The sequence below is a fragment of the Galeopterus variegatus genome, unplaced genomic scaffold (genome assembly GCF_000696425.1).
Source record: "Galeopterus variegatus unplaced genomic scaffold, G_variegatus-3.0.2 Scaffold1008, whole genome shotgun sequence".
Taxonomy (NCBI): Eukaryota; Metazoa; Chordata; class Mammalia; order Dermoptera; family Cynocephalidae; genus Galeopterus; species Galeopterus variegatus.
The window spans coordinates 424,375-443,641 of NW_007727119.1; the positions used below are offsets into that span (position 1 = coordinate 424,375).

At 37.1% G+C, this 19,267-nt stretch overlaps 2 protein-coding genes across 2 annotated transcripts in view; both read left to right on the forward strand.

The window, feature by feature from the left end:
- The window catches only part of CALD1 (caldesmon 1), a 189,075-nt gene extending 187,571 nt beyond the window's left edge, over positions 1-1,504 (forward strand). Inside the window, exon 13 of the mRNA XM_008574173.1 lies at positions 190-1,504. Within this exon, the coding sequence (XP_008572395.1) occupies positions 190-195 (6 nt within the window). The 3' untranslated portion in view covers positions 196-1,504. The remainder of the gene's footprint in view (positions 1-189) is intronic.
- Positions 1,505-9,648: 8,144 nt separating this feature from the next.
- LOC103591677 (cytosolic carboxypeptidase 3) overlaps positions 9,649-19,267 on the forward strand; it is a 37,895-nt gene continuing 28,276 nt past the window's right edge. Inside the window, exons 1-4 of the mRNA XM_008574172.1 lie at positions 9,649-10,032; positions 10,828-10,935; positions 11,862-11,922; positions 17,821-18,006. Of these exons, the coding sequence (XP_008572394.1) occupies positions 10,015-10,032; positions 10,828-10,935; positions 11,862-11,922; positions 17,821-18,006 (373 nt within the window). The 5' untranslated portion in view covers positions 9,649-10,014. The remainder of the gene's footprint in view (positions 10,033-10,827; positions 10,936-11,861; positions 11,923-17,820; positions 18,007-19,267) is intronic.

Consider the following 19,267-nt stretch of genomic DNA (forward strand, 5'->3'; position numbering starts at 1 on the left):
GAAAAAATAGAGGAAAGGGTAGAATAAAAGAATATATTTTAATATATACCAACGATTATCTTCCCTTTCTCCCTTTCATAAATATTTATTCCTGCCATAGTATGATTCCTTTTCTCGTTTTTTTTTCTTCTAAAACCATCTTGCTGAAGCACTGCAGGCTGCCGATTTAAAGTTCTCTTCTCTTAGCAGGTTTGAGACATTCAAGAAAAAACCCAAGCTCAAGACGCTGGACCAGCTCAGTTGTAGAGGGCTAATTTGCTCTGTTTTATATTTATATTGATTTACTAAATTCGGTTCATTTTCTTTGTTTTATTTTTCAATATCCCAGTAAACCCATGTATATTATCACTATATTTAATAATCACAGTCTAGAGATGTTCATGGTAAAAGTACTGCCTTTGCACAGGAGCCTGTTTCTGAAGAAACCCATGCTGTGAAATAGAGACTTTCTACTGATCATCATAACTCTGTGTCTAAACAGTGATACCAACTGCAAGTTTGAAATTGCCTGAGGAATGTGTGCAGTATCTAGAAAAATAAGCCGTAGTTTTTGTTTTTTTAAATACAGAGGTCATGCTGTTTCTGCACTTTATAATAAAGCATGGAAGAAATTATCTTATGAGGCAATTGTAACACTTTCTGAAAGTAACCCATTTCAGATTTGATATACTGCAATAATGATTGTCTTTGAAAAAAAAAAACGTACTGTTAAGGTATTACTTTTTTTCATGCTGATTCATATCTAAATCGGATTATGTTAGCTGACAGTGGTACTGATTTTTTTTAGGTTGGTTGCTTTGTGGATTTCTTTGGTAGTCATGGTAGCCTGAACCACATTCTAAATTACCTGATTATGTATGTATGTGCATACACGTATACAAACACACTAATGGTAGAATGCTTTTTTATGTGCTAGACTATTATATTTAGTAGTATGTCCTTGTAACTAGCCAATATCACAGCTTTTTAAAAGTTAAAAGTCACAATATTATATTAATATTTCATATTTGCCAAAAGAAACATGGCAGATAGGTATCGATATGTTTTTAATGCCTGATGACCTATAAGAAAAAAGTATTGAAAAAAGAGAGATTACAAGTGTCAAAATGAGTTGAAAGTTTCTATAAGACATAGTATTTAGTTTATAACTAAAGGCAATCTTGAAGTCCAGTGTGAATTTTATTAAATCTACCATCTGGATCAAGCTCAACATCTGCTTACTCCTAACAAAGTTCATAGTAGGTTGACCTAAATGATACCTAAGATACCTTCCTTCTCTAAAATTTAAAAGCAAGAATTTTAAGGATAATATTGTACAGACTGTAATTCCATGTGTGGGTCTAAACAAAGACCAGCTTTGAAAGAAGTTTTCTTATGGAAGCAGAGAAGTGAAGTGAGCAAAAGTCAGTATTTAGGAAGCATGACAGCACTTCCACCTTGCTCTGAAACAGTACCCCATGTTATTCTGAATCATTTTTTAAATTAAACTTTTCTACCTTTAATAGTCACTGGTACTTGTCATAAGTCGATAATGTGTTGAAACTTCAAAAATAGATGTAACTTTTACTCGTTCTACTTTCTTCCCCCCAAGAGTCTTTACTGGCTCACCATTTTTACACACACAACCCAGATATCCAATCTTAACATCTTATTCTTCGCAATAGATGATGAAAGAATACTCCAGTGTCTTGGCAAAATGTTCCAGCATAGACATATCCATGTAGTATAGTTGTATAAACACGTAACTCAGTTGACTTAACCAAAATTATCTTAGTCTCAGTTCCTACCACACTGAGGGAGCATCCCAAATAACTATTTCTTTATCTATAGTATTTCCCCAGAAGGGCTAGCCAGGGCAGGGCTGGTGTGAGGAGTGATCACTGCCTTCCAAAGTCTGTTTTCATCATAAATCAATAAAGAGTAGTTGAACCCTCCAGATTTTAGCAAACCTGGGCCAAAGGAAGAAAAGCCACCAAGATTGCACAAGTCATCCACCCATGACAGAGTAGACATGAGACTATGATAAGACAGAGTTTACATAAAGTCCCCTATGTAGCATTGACTCCCATCTTTGGAGTGCAATGATCAAAGTCTGAATTAAGGCCTAAGGTGAGGTAACATTGCTTTGTTGTGCTTTTGAACAATCGCTTCTCCTGATCTATGTATTTTTCTAGAAAGTCCAAAGTTGAGAAGAGAATGTATCGATCCTGACTTTTATTCCAATATTTGGATGGAATAAGTTTTAGGGTAGAGTTTTGTTCAGTTTGCATATATTCTTTTTAAAAATAAATTCCCTGTTTACTTGTTCAATTACAATAGTCTGTTATGTTTAAGAGGTAAAATTGCAAGCCGACTAGCATGTTCTGTGAATCTGCCATTCCTAAAAATTTTATGAACACTTGATATTTTTCACTGATAATTGATCGCTGCAATAAAAATATATTGTGAAAATGCATCCACAATAAATGGAATTCCTCCAAAGTCTTTGCCTCACTTACTTTTGTGTACTAGGTTGATTGCAAGAGGTGTGTCTATTGTAATAAAGACGATGGCACAGCAAAATTTATATTTCAGATTGAGTCTTGGTTTCACTCTTTAATAAAGATAAGCATTTTCATGTCATTTAAATGCTTCTTCTCACAGGTAATTTTCTAACAAAATATTGAAAATTGCTCTGATGTGGACAACTGACCAAGCACGTGTGGAAAAAGCTGAAAAGAGGGATTTTAAAAATTCTTCCTAAAAAAATTATCAAATGTTCCTTCATCCCCTCTCTCACTGCCAGTACTGTCATACACTACCCCTCTTGCTCCTAAGATAGACAGTACTGTTTTCCCAAAGGTAGTGTCTTTTATAGTAGAAACACCCATTTAATATATACCATTCGTTTGTAGAATATTTACCACTTGCAAGGCCCTGGTGATTACATTTGAATCCAAAGATATTTTTTCACAGTAATTTTGCTTAGTTTTGCAGCAATAATTGGTCTGAAATCTGAGATTCTCATGAAGGTTTTAAATTGTGGGTCCAGAGCTCCTGAACAGTCTCCTATATTCTGCCCTTAAGATTGACAGAATTAAGTTACTATAAAGAATAATTAGTATTTTTACTTCTCCTTCCTAATAAGGGCGATAAGTCTAAACAATAAGATAGTTGTCACCAAAATCAATTTACAAAATTAAGCAATGAAAAGAATGCAGTCTGGAGTACTAGTACCTAACTGATAAAATTAATTTTCATTTGCCCCTAATCTTACAATATGCAAATTTGGGATATGATCTCAATATTGTACACAGGTGTTGATATTCAACACTGTACCCCACAGATATATACAATCAATTATGTTTCAATTAAAAAAATAAATTCTCTCTCAAAGACATAATAATCTCTTGCATGATGTGAAAATAGGTTTGTAGTGTAGGGTTTTTCCTACCATTACTTGCATGTGTGCTCCAAGTGAAAGAATGGATAATAAAAAAGATTTCATGAACTTAAATGTGTTCTTCTGTAGGAGTGAGGAAATGACCTAACAAGGTCTTGATTTGAGTGCAGTGTCTATTTGTGTCATTGATTATATTGTCCAAACATTCTCTATCCTTAGTGATTTTTTTCCTTCGTTTTATCTATCATTGAGAAAGGAGTGTGAAAAATCTCCCACTGTGATTATGAATTTGTCTATTTCTCATTGAAATTCTGTTCATTTTATCCTTCATGTTTTAAATGCACAAAAACCTAGAATCATTACATCTTCCTAGTGAATTGAATATTTTAACATTATGAAGTGACTATTTGTAGCAAAAATTTTTGCCTTAACATTTATTTTTTTTCTTATTCTTAATATTGCTACAGTGGCTTTCTTTTTGTTAGCACTTGCGTCATATAACGTCTTCCATCCTTTTACTTTCAATTTTTGTATATCTTTTAGTTTTAGATGTGTGTCTTTAAAAATTATTTGCTTTGAGTTTTAATACAGTCTGATCATCTTTGAGTTTTTACTGCTGGAATATTTAGATCTTTCATATTTAATGTAATTACTGATATTTTTGCACTTAAATAGCATCCTAGCTATGTGCCACCCATACTATTTTACTTTTTTCTCTCTTGTTTAGGCTGGGGCTGCTTCTGCTTCAGAACATATACTCATTTACAAGAGGCAACCCTGCATCTCAGCTGCACAAGGAATGTTGGCCTCTTGCTTTACTCTAATCTAGATTTAATAGCAGGGTTTTGCTATTAAAAAGCATGGCATTCTTTTAGTGATGATGACATTTACTCTCTTGAAATATGATTTCCAAAAAAAGGTTTCATTAAAATGGATTTTAGAAGGCCCAACTGGTCATTTCTACCTGGATAAGGAACCCTCATTCAATGTCTTATTGAATATACTAAAAATTATGCAAAAGGACTACAATCAGACAGAACACAAGATTAGTTTTCTAGTTTTCAACCTTACCTAACATTCTCCCATACTAACTTGCTTTTCTTACAATGAATGCCATCTTTTGTATGTCTAATGCCTGCCAACATTAGTAATACAAGTGCTTTGATTTTTTTTCAAATGATGGAAATCAGTTGTCCTGCATTCACTAGGATTTCTCGATGATTGATGAACATCAGAATCAACTGTGGAACTTTATAATCATGGAAATATGTAGGTTCCACTCCCAGGAAATTCTTATTCAGTAGGTATAGAGTTGTATAATACCCCCGTGCTACTCAAAGTAACGCCTGTGTTAAATGCAAATTCTGATACAGTAGGTCTGGGGTGGGGCCTGAGATTTTGCGTTTCTAATAGGCTCCCCAGGTGATGCTGCAGTGGCTGCTGCTCCTTTGGAGACCAAACTTTGAGTAGCACCTTCTCTCTCTCACCCTGGGCCCTCTTTGTGAGAATGTGTATTTCAAAGGTTGTCAATGAAACAACAGAATGAGAGCACTTACTATGGCCTAACACTTTTTTAGTCTCTCTCTCACCCTGGGCCCTCTTTGTGAGAATGTGTGTTTCAAAGGTTGTCAATGAAACAACAGAATGAGAGCACTTACTATGGCCTAACACTTTTTTAACTGTCTTAATCCTCAAAACAATCCTATCAGGAAGGGGCCATTATATCCCCTTTTTACAAGGAAACTGAGGCACAGAGAGGTTAAGGACTTACCCAAGATCACACAACTACATATCCTGGTTCCAGAGACCACATTGTTAATCCCCATGCCAGTGGTTCTCAAAATTTAGGGTGCACCAGGACCACCTGGAGGGCTGGTTCAAACACAGATTTCCCCATCACAGAGTTTCTGATTCAGTAGGTCTGGGGTGGGGCCTGAGAATTTGCATTTCTAACAAGTTCTCACGTGATGCTAATGCAGCTGGTCTCATGGACCACACTTTGAAAACCACTACCCTATGCCATGAGAGTGGTGGCTCTGACCTGCCCCCTCACAAGTTATATGCGTGAATAACATGAGAGTGCTTAGAAATTTACATGTTATCACTCATTTTTTTTTTTCCTTTTTGTCTTTTTTTTACTGACCGGTAACGGGATCGCAACCCTCGGTGTTGCGCCTGCACCGTGCTCAGCCAGTGAGCGGGAACCGGTCTCCACATGGGATCCGAACCCTCGGCGGGAGCGCCGCTGCACTCCCAAGTGGCGCACCGGGCCGGCCCCATGTTATCACTCATTTAATCCTCACAACAACCCTACAAGATAGGTACTACTGTATTATACCCACTTTACAGGTAAATAAATTGAAGTAGAAAGAAGTTTAAAAACTTGCCCACGGTCATATGGCTGTTGAGTGGCAGAATATTTTACCCCAGGCAGTTGGCTCCTGAGCCCATACTTTTAACCATTATTTCCCCTCCACCCCTCACAATCTGTCACAGACATTATTGCCTAGGAGTGTGCCTTGAAGAGAGCCGCCTGCGGGGAGGACAGGTCGGAACCACTGCTCTCCCCGTGAAGTTCACAAAGAGCGTGAACAGCACTTGAGACCAGCTACGCAGACTGTAACTTGGCCCACTTAAGGAGACCTTTGCCCTTTCCATTCCCCAGCCCCTCCTCATCCTAACACAGCAATGAACTAGAACCCAGAAAGAAGAGGGGATAAATATAAATAGCAAAACACCAACCTCCCTCCCATAGCCCAATCCACCAGAGCTAGAAACAGATCTAGGCTGCTCTGGCGGGGTGGGGAGAAAGAGGACTTCAAATTGAGTTTGAAATTGAAGCTTACAATGAACTTCTTAAAACCAAATCTAAATACCAAATCACAGAATGGAAACTTTAATACCAAAATGAAACTGTTTTAGAAGTTGCAAGTAGTTGAAAATTATGGAATCTGGCCAGTATGTCCTCAGTGAGAAAGAGGATTTCATCACTGCACAGTTCAAGGACAATTACTGAGGAGCGGAGGAGACCATTTCACGTTTTTTTGTCATGAGACTTCACACTGAGTCTGGGAACCATTTATTCTCTTCTGGGCTCTGCCCAATGTGTGCCTTTTATCTTTGCTGATTTTAATCCATACCCTTTCAGTGTAATAAACCACAATCATGAGTATAAGGTGACTGGATGAGGTGTTTTATCCTGTTATTTGTTGAGCAGGCAGAGGACATTTTTACTACCTCATTTCCAAATGCTAAGGGTAATGATTAATTCGCTGCAGTCCCCAAATACAATTAATTCTACTGCTGATAGAGGGATAAGGAAAGGTGTCATTATGGGAATGGCCCTTGAGCTGAGTCTTGGTTAGTCAACTGGCTGAAACAGATCTCAAGATACAAGCTTGAGAACAGTTTGAGAGGTTTGTCCCTATACTGGAGCATCCTAGACCCAAACAGTCTGAAAAAGGCCAAGACAGCTTCTAGACTACCCCAGGGCTCCCAGGCCTTCGTATGGCTTCCTCAGCCTAATGAGACAAGACCTCTAAGGCAACTCATTTCTATGATGTCATCAATAACTGATTGCCCTAGTCATTTCATATTCTCAGTTTCACCTCTGCTCAATAAATTAAAAATGATTACACAAAATAAAATATATTCCTAACACAACTTACATTTGGCCATGTTGCTAAAATGAACTTCCTTCTTGATTCCCACACCAGCAATTGCGCCTTTTGAGTTATAGTTCTGGTTGTCTTCTCCTCTTTTCTTACTTTTTATATTGCCTTTTATACTTGGAGTAAACTACCAAAAAAATAAAGAAGGAAAATTTGCTGGAGCGGTAACGGTGCCTTCCCGAAGGCAGAAGCTGGCCATACAAGGGGTCTGTCCAGTAACCTCTGATTAGATCATAGGGAAGAGGAACAACAAATGCAGACTGAAAGAGCTTGGTAGAAATTACTCCAGGCCTTACTTCCATCTTAACTTAAAGGCAAAGAATTTCACTCCCAGTACATACTACTTCTGGAATAGGAAAGTTAAAAAAAAAAAAAAAACTTAAAAAGAAGCAGGTGCTAAAGAAAACCATTTCAAATTTGGTTGGGGAAGAAAGAAGTCCTCATGAAATCTCCTTCCTTAAAATGATACTGACTCCAGCTAAGCTTTGGCAAAACAGTACTGCCTAGTATAATTCATAACAATCTTCTTTCAGAGCGTTTGTTCTTGCTGCCTCCCCTGCTCAGCAAGGTCTTTCCCTAGACATCCTTATTATGGTTCATCCCTCTGCTCAAATGCCTCCTGGTCAGAGGCCTCCCTGGCCACTCCATCTAAAACAGCAGCCCTGCAGAAGCCCACCCACCCCCCGGCACTCCCTGCACCCTTTATTTTTCCCTGCTTTATTTCTCTCCATAGCAGTTATCATCGCCTGAGTGGTCATTATTATTATTATTATTATTATTATTATTATTAATCTGTTTACCCCCACTAAAACGTAACCTCATGAGGAATGTCTGTTTTGTTCCCTGTGAGTCTTATACTGGGAACAGTCCCTCACATGTTGTAGGCATTCAATACAAATTTGTTGAAATAATGAATATGATTTTCAAAGTTTTGTTGAATCCCTAAGATTTTTATTATGCAGTAAGAATTTTCTTTACAAGGATTTTTTGAAAAATGATAATGTAAATATTTGGACTAAAAATCATGAGACTTTAAGTACAACTCTGTCATTAATTTCTTATATAACCCAGTTAGATCATTTCTCAGCACGTCACCTGTGCATCTGACATTCTGTGGCTTGCAACAATAATTAAAATCCAACAGAAAAATAGATTCCATATGTAAAGATTCTCTGTGCATGTCACCTTTAGTGATGTATGTATGGTATAGAACAAGGTAGAACTATAAAGCCTATTTTTCAAGAGAACTTGATCTAAGATATGCTCTATTTATTTTCTCAGGCCAAGGTCTAATCTGGAAGATCCAAACTTCTAAATTGCTAACGTCAAAAAAAAAAACCCACTTATTTTTGGAAACTTACAAAATTTAAAGAGATATTAACCCATTTCCATGTTTAAGCCATAGTGCTTTGCCCTTTGTTCTACTTTCAAATTTGCTACAGTACATTATCACCACTTCCACATCACGAATCTCATGGCATATAATGTCTCAAGCAGGCACCAAACACCTAGGCACTTTCTTTTTCAGCTATACTTGGTAAACTGTTCCAAACATATTAAATTATACCCCAGAGCTAAAGGTTAGGGAAACAATCAAGACGGGATGTACACGAATAATGTCTGTTACGAGAAGATCATACTTAGATGAGACATACAAAGTGACCTGCAGTGCCCGGAACACAGCGAGTGTTCGATTCATTAGCTAACGATTATTATATTTAAAGAATCTCCGAGCTAATGAGAATTTTGAGAGTTCACCCTAGTGTATCCATGACTCCTCCATCAAGGATTTAAGAAGAAAAGTCTCGTTTTCCATAATTGAATAAAGATCATGAGTCACACAATTGCGCAGAATGGAACTCAGTGAATGTACAAATAAAGATCAACATACTTTTAATCTTCTAACAACTCCAAGTAGTGGTTACAATTATATCCATTTTACGGATAAAGAAATTTAAGTTCAGAAACTTAACTTGCCCAAAGTCACACTGTTATGGTCAGGTGGCCTCCAAAGCACCAATTGCTCTTAGCGAGCAATTCGGAACGACGGCCTTCTCTGACATGCGGAAAGGGAGGAATAACCTTTCTGCCCCGCCTTCCCCCCTCCTAAATTCTCCCGCCAGACCTCGGAGCTCCAACCTCCCAGGATCCTCTCCGCCCGCCTTGCGGACCTGCCCCTACTTCGCGTCATCCTCCAGGCTTTCTCTTCCTCTCCTCAAAATCCCGCGCAGGCTCATTTTCTCCACGCTGGTCGCTAGGTGATTCCCGAGGGCGGCCCTAAGTCTCGCGAGGGTCGGCTCGTTGCCCTGGTAACGAGGGGCCTGCCCTCCTGGTGTTCTCCTCAAAATCCCGCGCAGGCTCATTTTCTCCACGCTGGTCGCTAGGTGATTCCCGAGGGTGGCCCTAAGTCTCGCGAGGGTCGGCTCGTTGCCCTGGTAACGAGGGGCCTGCCCTCCTGGTGGAGGGTGTGGCTTGTGCTGCTGAACTCCCGCATGGCAATTCCTTCCAGTTGCTGGACGCTGGGCGTCTCCCGAGCTATTCTCCCCGCATGGAAGGGACGACTGGCTTGGCCTTAGGATTCGGGACGGGGCGGGGCGAGGAGCCGGCCGAAGAGCCGAGAAGGAAGGGGAGACTGGAGGCGGGGCGCCCCCACTGCGGTGTCCAGAAGTGAGTGTGGGAGGAAGACTTTGCCCACCCGCATTGCGGTTTAATCGTGCTCCTCCCAAGGAAGCCGTCGTGTCTGCCCTCGGGGCTCTTCTGCTTGGGACGTGGAAGACTCCCACGGAGCGCCCGTTGCATATCTGTGTGTGTGGCTTTGCTGAAGCTCAGGTTTGATTCCACAGCAGGTCAGCACGTTAGTATGCCTCAGGTGCACGTGTAAGGAAGAAGAATCGAGATTTATGCTAATCTGGCTTCCCACATCTGGAGTTGTGATCCCCAGGCTGAAACTTCAGTGTCTTCATGCTGAAGCTGTCGCCTGTAAGACGGTTTTCTCTGTTGCATTTGTAGTTATTTGCTTTGGAGCTTGGAGTTTCTTCTATGTAGTCCACGCTCCAAAACACACTTTGCGTAGAAAGCGTCATAAACGAATTTTGAAATTGATAAATTCCTTCGGTCTCTCCAAAGCTATGGAACCTTCACAAGGGATTTCGATTGTCCCGTTGTCTTAGTAATAACCACGTAGGAGGATACTTGGCGTAGGAGGGGTAATGGTCATCGCCAATACAACCTTCTGGTAGCTATTGAGATTTCACTAAGAACAATGTAATTGAATATTAGAATAGAAGCAGTATCTACAGAATAATATTGAAATATAAAGAGAAAAGTCTAGTCATTTGAACTTTTGGTCAATTAAAGAGGAAAAAAACTTAAAACAATATTGCAACATTTTACTGCCTTGAATAAGTAACTCTGATTTTTCCTTAATTCATTCATTTAATGCCTCAGGATAATTCTGAACTTGCTATTGCTGTGTAGCATTTAATTGTAAACGTAGAATGGAGGATTTGGCTGTGTACTCTGGAAGTTCCTTTTTCAATTAAATTATTTACTTGATTTGTCTTATTGTGATTTTTGTCTCATTCTCAAAGTAATGGAAAATTTCTTCAAATCTTTGAAATTGAAGGTTTAATTGGCTGAATCCTAATTAATTTGGTTTTTAGAGAAGACTGCTGTCACTGTTAATTAAATACAATTGAATATATTTTTGATTACTCTATTAATGTAATAAACACCTTCAGCTATCAAATAAGTTCCTCAGAAATTGTTTTACAGCCTACCCACATAATAAGAAAAATTTCAAGCCATACACTGGAAGAGATGTCAGAAGATTCAGAAAAGGAAGAGTATTCAGACAGAACAATCAGTGATGAAGATGAATCAGTATGTTTTTCTCAACTTTATTTTACTTAATTTGAGATAAAATTTGTTATAAAATATAAAATCCATTTGATGTAAAAATTAATTGGATGTTTAAATCATTATCAGTGTAGTTGGAAAAAAATCTGATTGAAAAAGCCAAGATATTACTGTGTGCAGTATACCGTATCTAGAAAGAGAAACTACATTGGTACTGTTTTCTTGAGAAAATATGTTGGCTAAGATTCTTCTGGGTATTATTTAAATGTGTGTATTAAATCATTATTAGGGTTTTATCTTTATAACTCCTGCACTTATTTTCTTAAATTTAACAATTCTATTGCATTACATCACAGTATATATTATGCTAGAACCATCTATGTTCTAACCCTACTGTGTACACCATAATAGGTTTAATGTGGCTCTGATGTCACAAAGGAAAGGACAGGAAGAAGAAAAGGGGGGAGAAATGTAGTATTTAAACATATTTTGTCTGGTTCTAGTACATATTTCTAAGAGATTTCCTTAAAATGTTATTAAAATACAAATTATCGTGTATATAAATTAAGGCTCCAAAATAAACTCTCCAAAATGATGTGTAATCCTTTAAGTCTATGGGTTTCTGTGTTTCTTTTTTTCTTTCTTTTGTTAATTTTATTCTTAAATTGTTTTCCCAAGTTTACCAAGAATCCTTCTCTACAGTCACTATTATGATCATACCCAGTAGAAGAGGAGGAATGAAAGATGCAAAGTTTAAGATTTCAGATATTTAAAGTGTTGGGTGCTTTGAGACCTGTATCACATAATTTTCTTATTCCTTTAATTTTCTTATTTATTAAATATTAAAAACATATACTCAATTCCAAGTATTATGATAGATGTAAAAAACTTCTGGATTCAGAAATTGTTGATTTTTAAAAGAGAAATATTTGAAAATTTTCTTGTTTTAGGATGAGGATACGTTTATGAAATTTGTAAGTGAAGATTTTCATCCATGTGCACTTTTAACAGGTTTGAACTTACCCATGTATTTTTTCTTCCTTTTATCGTAAGACCTCTAATGGATAAAAAATAAGAATAAGAAACTAAAAAAAAAAAAAAACCTCAGATTGGGTAATATAGAGAATAATTATTCTGGTGGGTAGGGAGAGAAGAATGTATCCATTTTTGTAAGAATCTTTTGGAATTCAACCTTTTCAGATTTGCTTTAGGTAAACCTGATTGATATTAGAAAGTAATAAGTGAAACCAAATGAAAGTGGTAATTACTTTACAAAGGACTTCACTTAATAACCAGCTCGTTAAATGCATTTACAATGGACACAATGTGTTAGAAGTACATCTTCATTTAAATGAAGTATGCTTGTAAGAAGAGTTTTCTTAATAAAGTCATTCATTGCAAGTGTACACATATGTAGGCATATTCATGTATATTTGATTTTTTAAATTTTATACATTTAGGGTTGTACTTTCAAATTCTAAAATATTTCTATTAAATATCTATCAGATAATCTGAATTAAAGCCTTCGTCTTTTCTTTCTTTTATTCTTTTTTTTTTTTTTTTTTTCGGGTCTTTTTAACACCATCTTAAAACAAATCTTCCCTTTATTTATTTATTTGCTTATTTTTATTTTATTTAATGTTTAGATAGAAAATTATTTCTCAACATAGAAACGAAGGAAAACATCTCTAATTTTAAGGTCAATTAATAAGGAACAAATTTAACATACGAAGATTAACATTCTTAATGCAAGAAGAACTCTTAAAAATGAAGTAGAAAAATCTAATCAGAAATTTGGTGAAGGACATGAGCAGATAAGTTGTTGCTTTGCCTCCCACGGATTTGTCACCCCTTTTCCCCTGGGTGATGGAGCCGCCAAAGATTACTCAAAGCCAATCTCTTCTGAGCAGTGAGAAGCCCCAAAAAGGAGTTAATCTCCCAGAACCCTCAAGATAGAGGCATTCCTTCCATTTGGGAAATTAACCACGAATTGGGGTTCTCTTCCCACATTTATTCTCCAGACCAGGAAGTTACAGGAAGAGAACATAGGTGGGGTTTTTGCTAAGTACATTTTAACAAGTTTAACAACAGAAGCTGGTAACATTCAGTAAGGTGACATTCTATAATGCAATTAAGTTGATCCACTAACAAAAGCTTGATTTTAGCAAACATTCTCTTCTTAACAGCAATCTCCCAGTATCTTTACATATCAATCAGTAACCTGTCTGTCTTTGAGCCACCAACCTTGCTGTGTTGCAATTCTTTATCTTACAACAGAGACTATATAGCCTGGGGAAAATTTCCTGTCCTTTGCAAGGTCAATATTTGAAACTGCAAGGCTTTGGAAAACGAGGCCCTGTGAAGTACATTTGTTTTATGCATACTTCACAATAAGTCACACACCCTAAAGAAACACACGTGTTTAAGTACATTCTAAGATGTTACTTCAGGTGGTGCAGGGGTGGGGGGACCAGGGGGATCCAAGGTTGCTGTCCTGTTGCAATTGGGGGCAGGGCTGAGGCCCACCACCCCATCTTAGGGCCCAGGGAAGTGGGGAGGCTGGCTGGCTCTGTTGCTGGCCTGGCTGGGGGAAGTCAGGGACTTTCTCACAGTCCTGGAAGCTAGAAATCCAAGATCAATGTGTTGGCAGGGCTGTTTCTTCTGTGGACTGTGAGGGAAAGATCTGTTCCAGGCCTCTCTCCTTGGTTTGTAGATAACTTCTCTGTGCCTTCATATCTCCTTCTCTCTGTTCATCAAATCTTCCCTTCTGAGATAACCACTGTTCTCAGTTTGGTGTGTATCTTTCTAGACCTTTTTCTTTGCATTTATTCATACATCTACAAGGGGTCTTGAAAAAGTTCATGGAAGGATTTGTATTATCTTTTAATTCTGTTTTTCTACAGACTTTTTGAAGTGCCCTCATATACCCATACTCATAGAAATTTTATAGTACTAAAAACGAGGTAACTCACTGTTTTAACTAGCATTTCCTTGATAGTGCAAGAAATTGAGAATTATTTCATAGGCTTATTGTCTAATTATATTCCTTCTTGGTCTGAATTGCCCATTCACAGTAATCTTTTAATTTTGTTTGTGTTTCTTCCATTGTTTAGAATTATTTTGATGTGGTTAAGTTTATCAGTATTTATTTGTGGCTCTATTTTTGTATCTTGCTTAAGTTACGAAGGCCTTCTGTACCCCAAGGTCATTAATATCATCATCTGAATTTTGTTTAAGTAATTTTATGTTTGAATTTTGGTATTTAATTCCTATATCATTTCTATTTATGAGTAATATGAGGTACGGATCTAATTTTATTTCCTAATTCATAAATGGCTGCCTTGCTATTTTGTTGTCCATAGCATTATTTATTGAAGTTTGTCATTTTTCCCACTGATTTGAAATTTCACCTTTATTACACAATTGACATGTCACCTTTATCATATAGTAAATTCCATCCATCCATTTCTGGATTCCACTCTGTTTCATTGATCACTTATCTGTTCCTGAATCACTGTCATATTGAAAATTGTAGTAGCTTTAAATTTGATATTTTAGTATTTGGTAATTCTTTCTTAATTGAGTCAAAAGTAAGAAACAATCTAAATATCCATCAACAGGGGAATTGTTAAGTAAATTACAGGTCATATGTTCAAGATGTATATTATACTATGCATCTGGGGAGAAGAGGAATATCTTTATTACTGACATGGACATTTTTCCAAGATATATGTTAACTAAAAGTCACAGAAGAATATGTTTAAGATGATCCAATTTAGGTAAAAACTATTACTAAAAGATAAACTTTGGCACATTAAAATTTTAAAGAGTTTACTTGAGCAGGTAGCAATTCATAAATTGGGCAGTTTAAAACTAGAAGTGGTTTAGAGGGTCTACCTAAGGGCGCTTGTATAGGAAGTAGAACACAGGGCACTGGAACCACCTCAGTCTACTGACCTCCCAATTAATTATTTTAACACTATTGTGTTTGATTTTTAAAATAATTTTATGATTATTACTGTATTTCAGAGGTGGTCTTGCTGATGCAGAGTAATATTAAACTACTGCTTTCTACATTTGAGCTGCTGTATTTTTACTCATGCTACCTGAATGGTGGGCTAAGGAGATTCTGCGTTTTAAAATCTGTTTTTAATTTACATACAATAAAATTCACCCATTTTAAGAGTACAGGTCAATGGAGTTTCACAATGGTATATTGTTTAAACATCACCAAAATCAAGATGTAAAATATTTTTATCACCCCAAACATTCCCTGTGCCTCCTTGAGTCAATCCTCTCCTTCCAGCCTTCACTTCTGGCTCCAGGCAACTAACTACTGGTTTTCTTTCTCTTCACTCTATTTAGCTTTTCTAGAATTTCATAAAGCAGAATTATGCATTTTATGTCTTGTGTCTTCTTTCATTTAGCATAATGCTTTTGAGATTTATCCACAGTGTTGCATGTAACTGTAATTCATTCCTTTTTATTGCTAAGTAGTATTCCATTATGTGAATAAACCACAATTTGTCCATTCATCTACTGATGCACATTTAGATTTTTTCCAGTTTGGGTCAGTTACAAACAAAACTCCTACAAATGTTTCGTACATAATTCTTGTGAGAACTTTTTTCATTTCTCTTAGGTAAATTCCTAGGAATGGTATAGTTGGGTTGTATGCTAAGTGTATGATGCTGACATTTGTTGATTGTCTTTTCACCTGAAAACTGATTATATTCCTGGTTCTTCCATTATAAGTGCCACATTGTATAGATTCTGGGTCCATCTGGACAGTGCCAATATTTTTCTTCTAACAGGCAATCAACCCAGTTAGTTTCAGACATTAAGTTCTGTCTCCCCTTCTGTGGGTAGTGTTTCGAGTCTCAGTTCGGATCTTAACTTTGGTTATGCTGATTTGTTTCTCTCCCTGCTTGAGTAATTCAGGGGTTCTGAGACTTGTACAGATGATTCAAATCTCTTAGTTATCTAAGATATTTCTGCATTCCTTTGCAAATATCTTCCACATGCCTAGTTCAAGGATTGAGCTGAGACACTTTGTGTGTGGTTCTCATGGTCTTTGAGAATCTGTCTGCTTGCATAGCTTGAGGGATAGGCTGAAGGTTGTGTGGATTCGCACACAGGATTAGCAGATCCCATTCTCTGGTTTCTTCCTTTCAGATTCCCTCCATCCTGTGAGGACCCCTTTTCATGGTTCTTCTGTTAAGAAGACTGGGTTTCTGTCTGAGATTCAGCCATTTGCACCACTGCACTGCTCTGAATGTAACTTGCCTTCAGAGCAAGGCAGGGAGAGAAAATTGGGGGGGGGGGTACACTCATCTTCTTATGGGGTGTCCTCTCAGTTTCTACTTTGCTCACTTTGTTTACTTTTCAGACCTGTTGGGTACTTGTGTTTTTGTATTTTATCTAGAGTTTAGTGTTAATAAGTGGGAGAGAAAGCCTGTATAAGACATGCTACTATAGTGGGACTAGAACTCTTGTCCATAAACTTTTAATCAAATGACACACTTGTGAATTTTACATGTTGATTGCTGGATTTTGTTGTACTCTGTTAAAGAATATTGGGCTTTTTCCTGATATGCAGTTAAGTTGCTTGTGGATAAGTTTCATTACTTCTAGGCTTGCTTTTCAGCTTTGTTAGGGCAAGTCCAGAGCAGTCTTTTACTCCGGGGCTGAGTTCATCATTCAGGTCTCACCTCAGGTGTTATCTCTTCAAAAAATTCTTGCCTCACCACCCTATCTAAAGTAGCACCGCCCCCCCCCCCCCCGCTCATTTCTTACTATTATTTATATTTCTCTGTTTTGTTTCTTTTGTAGCATTTCTCACCACTGAAATTATCTTGTTATTCTATTTATAGTATGTTCTACATACTCTATAGTAAACTCATGATAGCAGGGACATTGTCTATTTTTTTCACCTCTGTATAGTCAGGGTCTGTTTATAGTTTTTGGCACATAATAGATGCATAATAACTATCTGTTGAATGAATGAATCTATATTACAACCCTGAGAAGTAGCTAGAGAAGGTGTTATTATTTATATAAAGTAACATTTATATTCAAAGAGGCTGCCTCGCCCAACCAAAACCACACATAAAGTAGTAGAACAGAACCCAGTTTATCTGACTTCTAGTTCAATTGCTGTATAAGCTGTTGTACAAAAATAGCCACGAGCTTAATCTAGACGAAAAGCCACATTTTGTAGGTGGAAGAGCAAGAGGAGTCAGTGAGACAAATGGAGAAAAATATGTGAAGAGTAGAGAGAAAACCAAGGAACACAGTATCATAAAAAAAAAAGGAAATGAGTGTAAGAAAGAGTGATCATTAACATAAAATTGATACCACACAGTTTTCACACTGAAAGAGATAGGACCACTGCACTGCCTGCTTGGGGCAGCCTCACTGTATTTTCTGTAAATCTGTTCCTGCGATTGTGTCAGAGTGGCCCTAGAATGAAAACTGAGAAAAGGTTGTGACTGAGAGTTTATTAGCAACCTTTGAGAATATAGTTCCAGTCAGTGGTGAGGAACTATAGTCAGTGAGTGTATTTAACTCATTAAGCAGTGTGATTAAGTTTAAGAAGAGTCAGAAAATAGATGATTTCCTAGAAAAGCTGCAAGAAACAAATGTTTTGAGTGATGGTGAGAATTTAGCACAAATTAATAGTATACAAGGTCAACAGCCATTTTTTAGCTATTGTGAAAGCCTATTGTCACAAAATTTCATTAGTACTTTTATTTTTAAAATGCCATGAATTGTAAAATATTTATAATTATACTCATGAATATTTACATATCTAATAAAATTGGAAGGAAAAGAGGAACTATATAAAAAAGCTTAAGAATTGGGATTTTCTTTCTTATCACTTAGATTGTGTTTGAATCTTTTTTGCAGCTGACTCTACTGGTGACCCATTCATCCCTCGGACTACACAGATACTATTGGAGTATCAGCTAGGGAGATGGGTGCCACGCCTTCGTGAACCACGAGATTTATATGGTGTCTCTTCTTCTGGTCCACTGAGCCCAACACGGTGGCCATACCACTGTGAGGTCATTGATGAAAAAGTCCAGCATATTGGTATGTTCTTAGCAGTTTTTGGGATTCAAACATTAGCAAACTGACTTTGCCAACCTTTATTTTCATGAGAGATGCATGGTGTGAGAACAGTGCATTCCAACAGAAATGTAACATAAGCCTCATATATAATTTTAAATTTTCTAGTAGCCTCGTTCAAAAAGGAAATAAGTGAAATTAATTTTTTTAATATATTTTACTTAACCCAATAATACCCAAAATATTTCACATTCTTTCTTTTTGTTCAAAGTCTTCAGAATCTGGTGTGCATTTATACTTCCAGAAATCTCAATTCAGATCAGCCATGTTTCAATTGTTCAATAGCCACATGTGCTTAAGCAAAGAGGCTTAGAGCATGTGCTTAGCCCCTGAAGCTTTAGTAATTCTAAACAGTTCTAAACAGCACAAGAGCATTCAGTCACAGTCAAGCTCATATGTAGAGTGAAGTCACAGAGGCTAGGCCAGAATATCCATTCCCTCACCTCAGTGTATCTTTATCCTCTTTTGTCTCTTCCTGTCTTTTTCCCTTTTTCAATTTCCGTTACTCTTTTATTTTCTATCTCTTTATGCCTCTTTGTCTCTGCTTTTTGTTTGTTCATTTTGTTTTTGTTTTGCCTTTCCTACTTTCTACTTCTTTCCTTTAATAAAGGATGTTTATGGAACCGAAGAGTACATATTTTAGTGTATATTTTTGCATTTCTGTATGTGTACGTTCCTGAATTTATTTTTTACTCTCGCAGATAAAGCTTACAGCCTTATCTCCTCAATCCGCACACAGGCACGATAGAAACGTGTCCGTCATCGACCACCTTCTCACTGCCACTGCTGTTCACCTTCTGTTGATTGTAGCACGTACACATACGTGATTGCGAGGTGGAAATGTTATAGACATTAATTGGTGAACAGAATTAAAAACTGTCTGTACTTATTATAGTGCCTACTTAAATCAGATGTTACTGAGAAGTAGTTAAAAACTAAGTTTTCTCCTTACACTGTCTGGTATACAGAAATACAGTCATGCATTGCTTAATGATGGGGATACCTTCTGAGAAATGCCTCATTAGGCAATTTCATCATTGTGTGAACATCATTGAGTGTATTTACACAAACCTAGATGGTATACCCTACTATATACCTAGGCTATATGGTATAGCTATCATAATCTTATGAGACCACCATCATATATGCAATCCATCATTGACCAAAATGTTATGTGGCACATGACTGTATATTTGGTGGAGTGGATGTGGAGGGAAAAACGCTG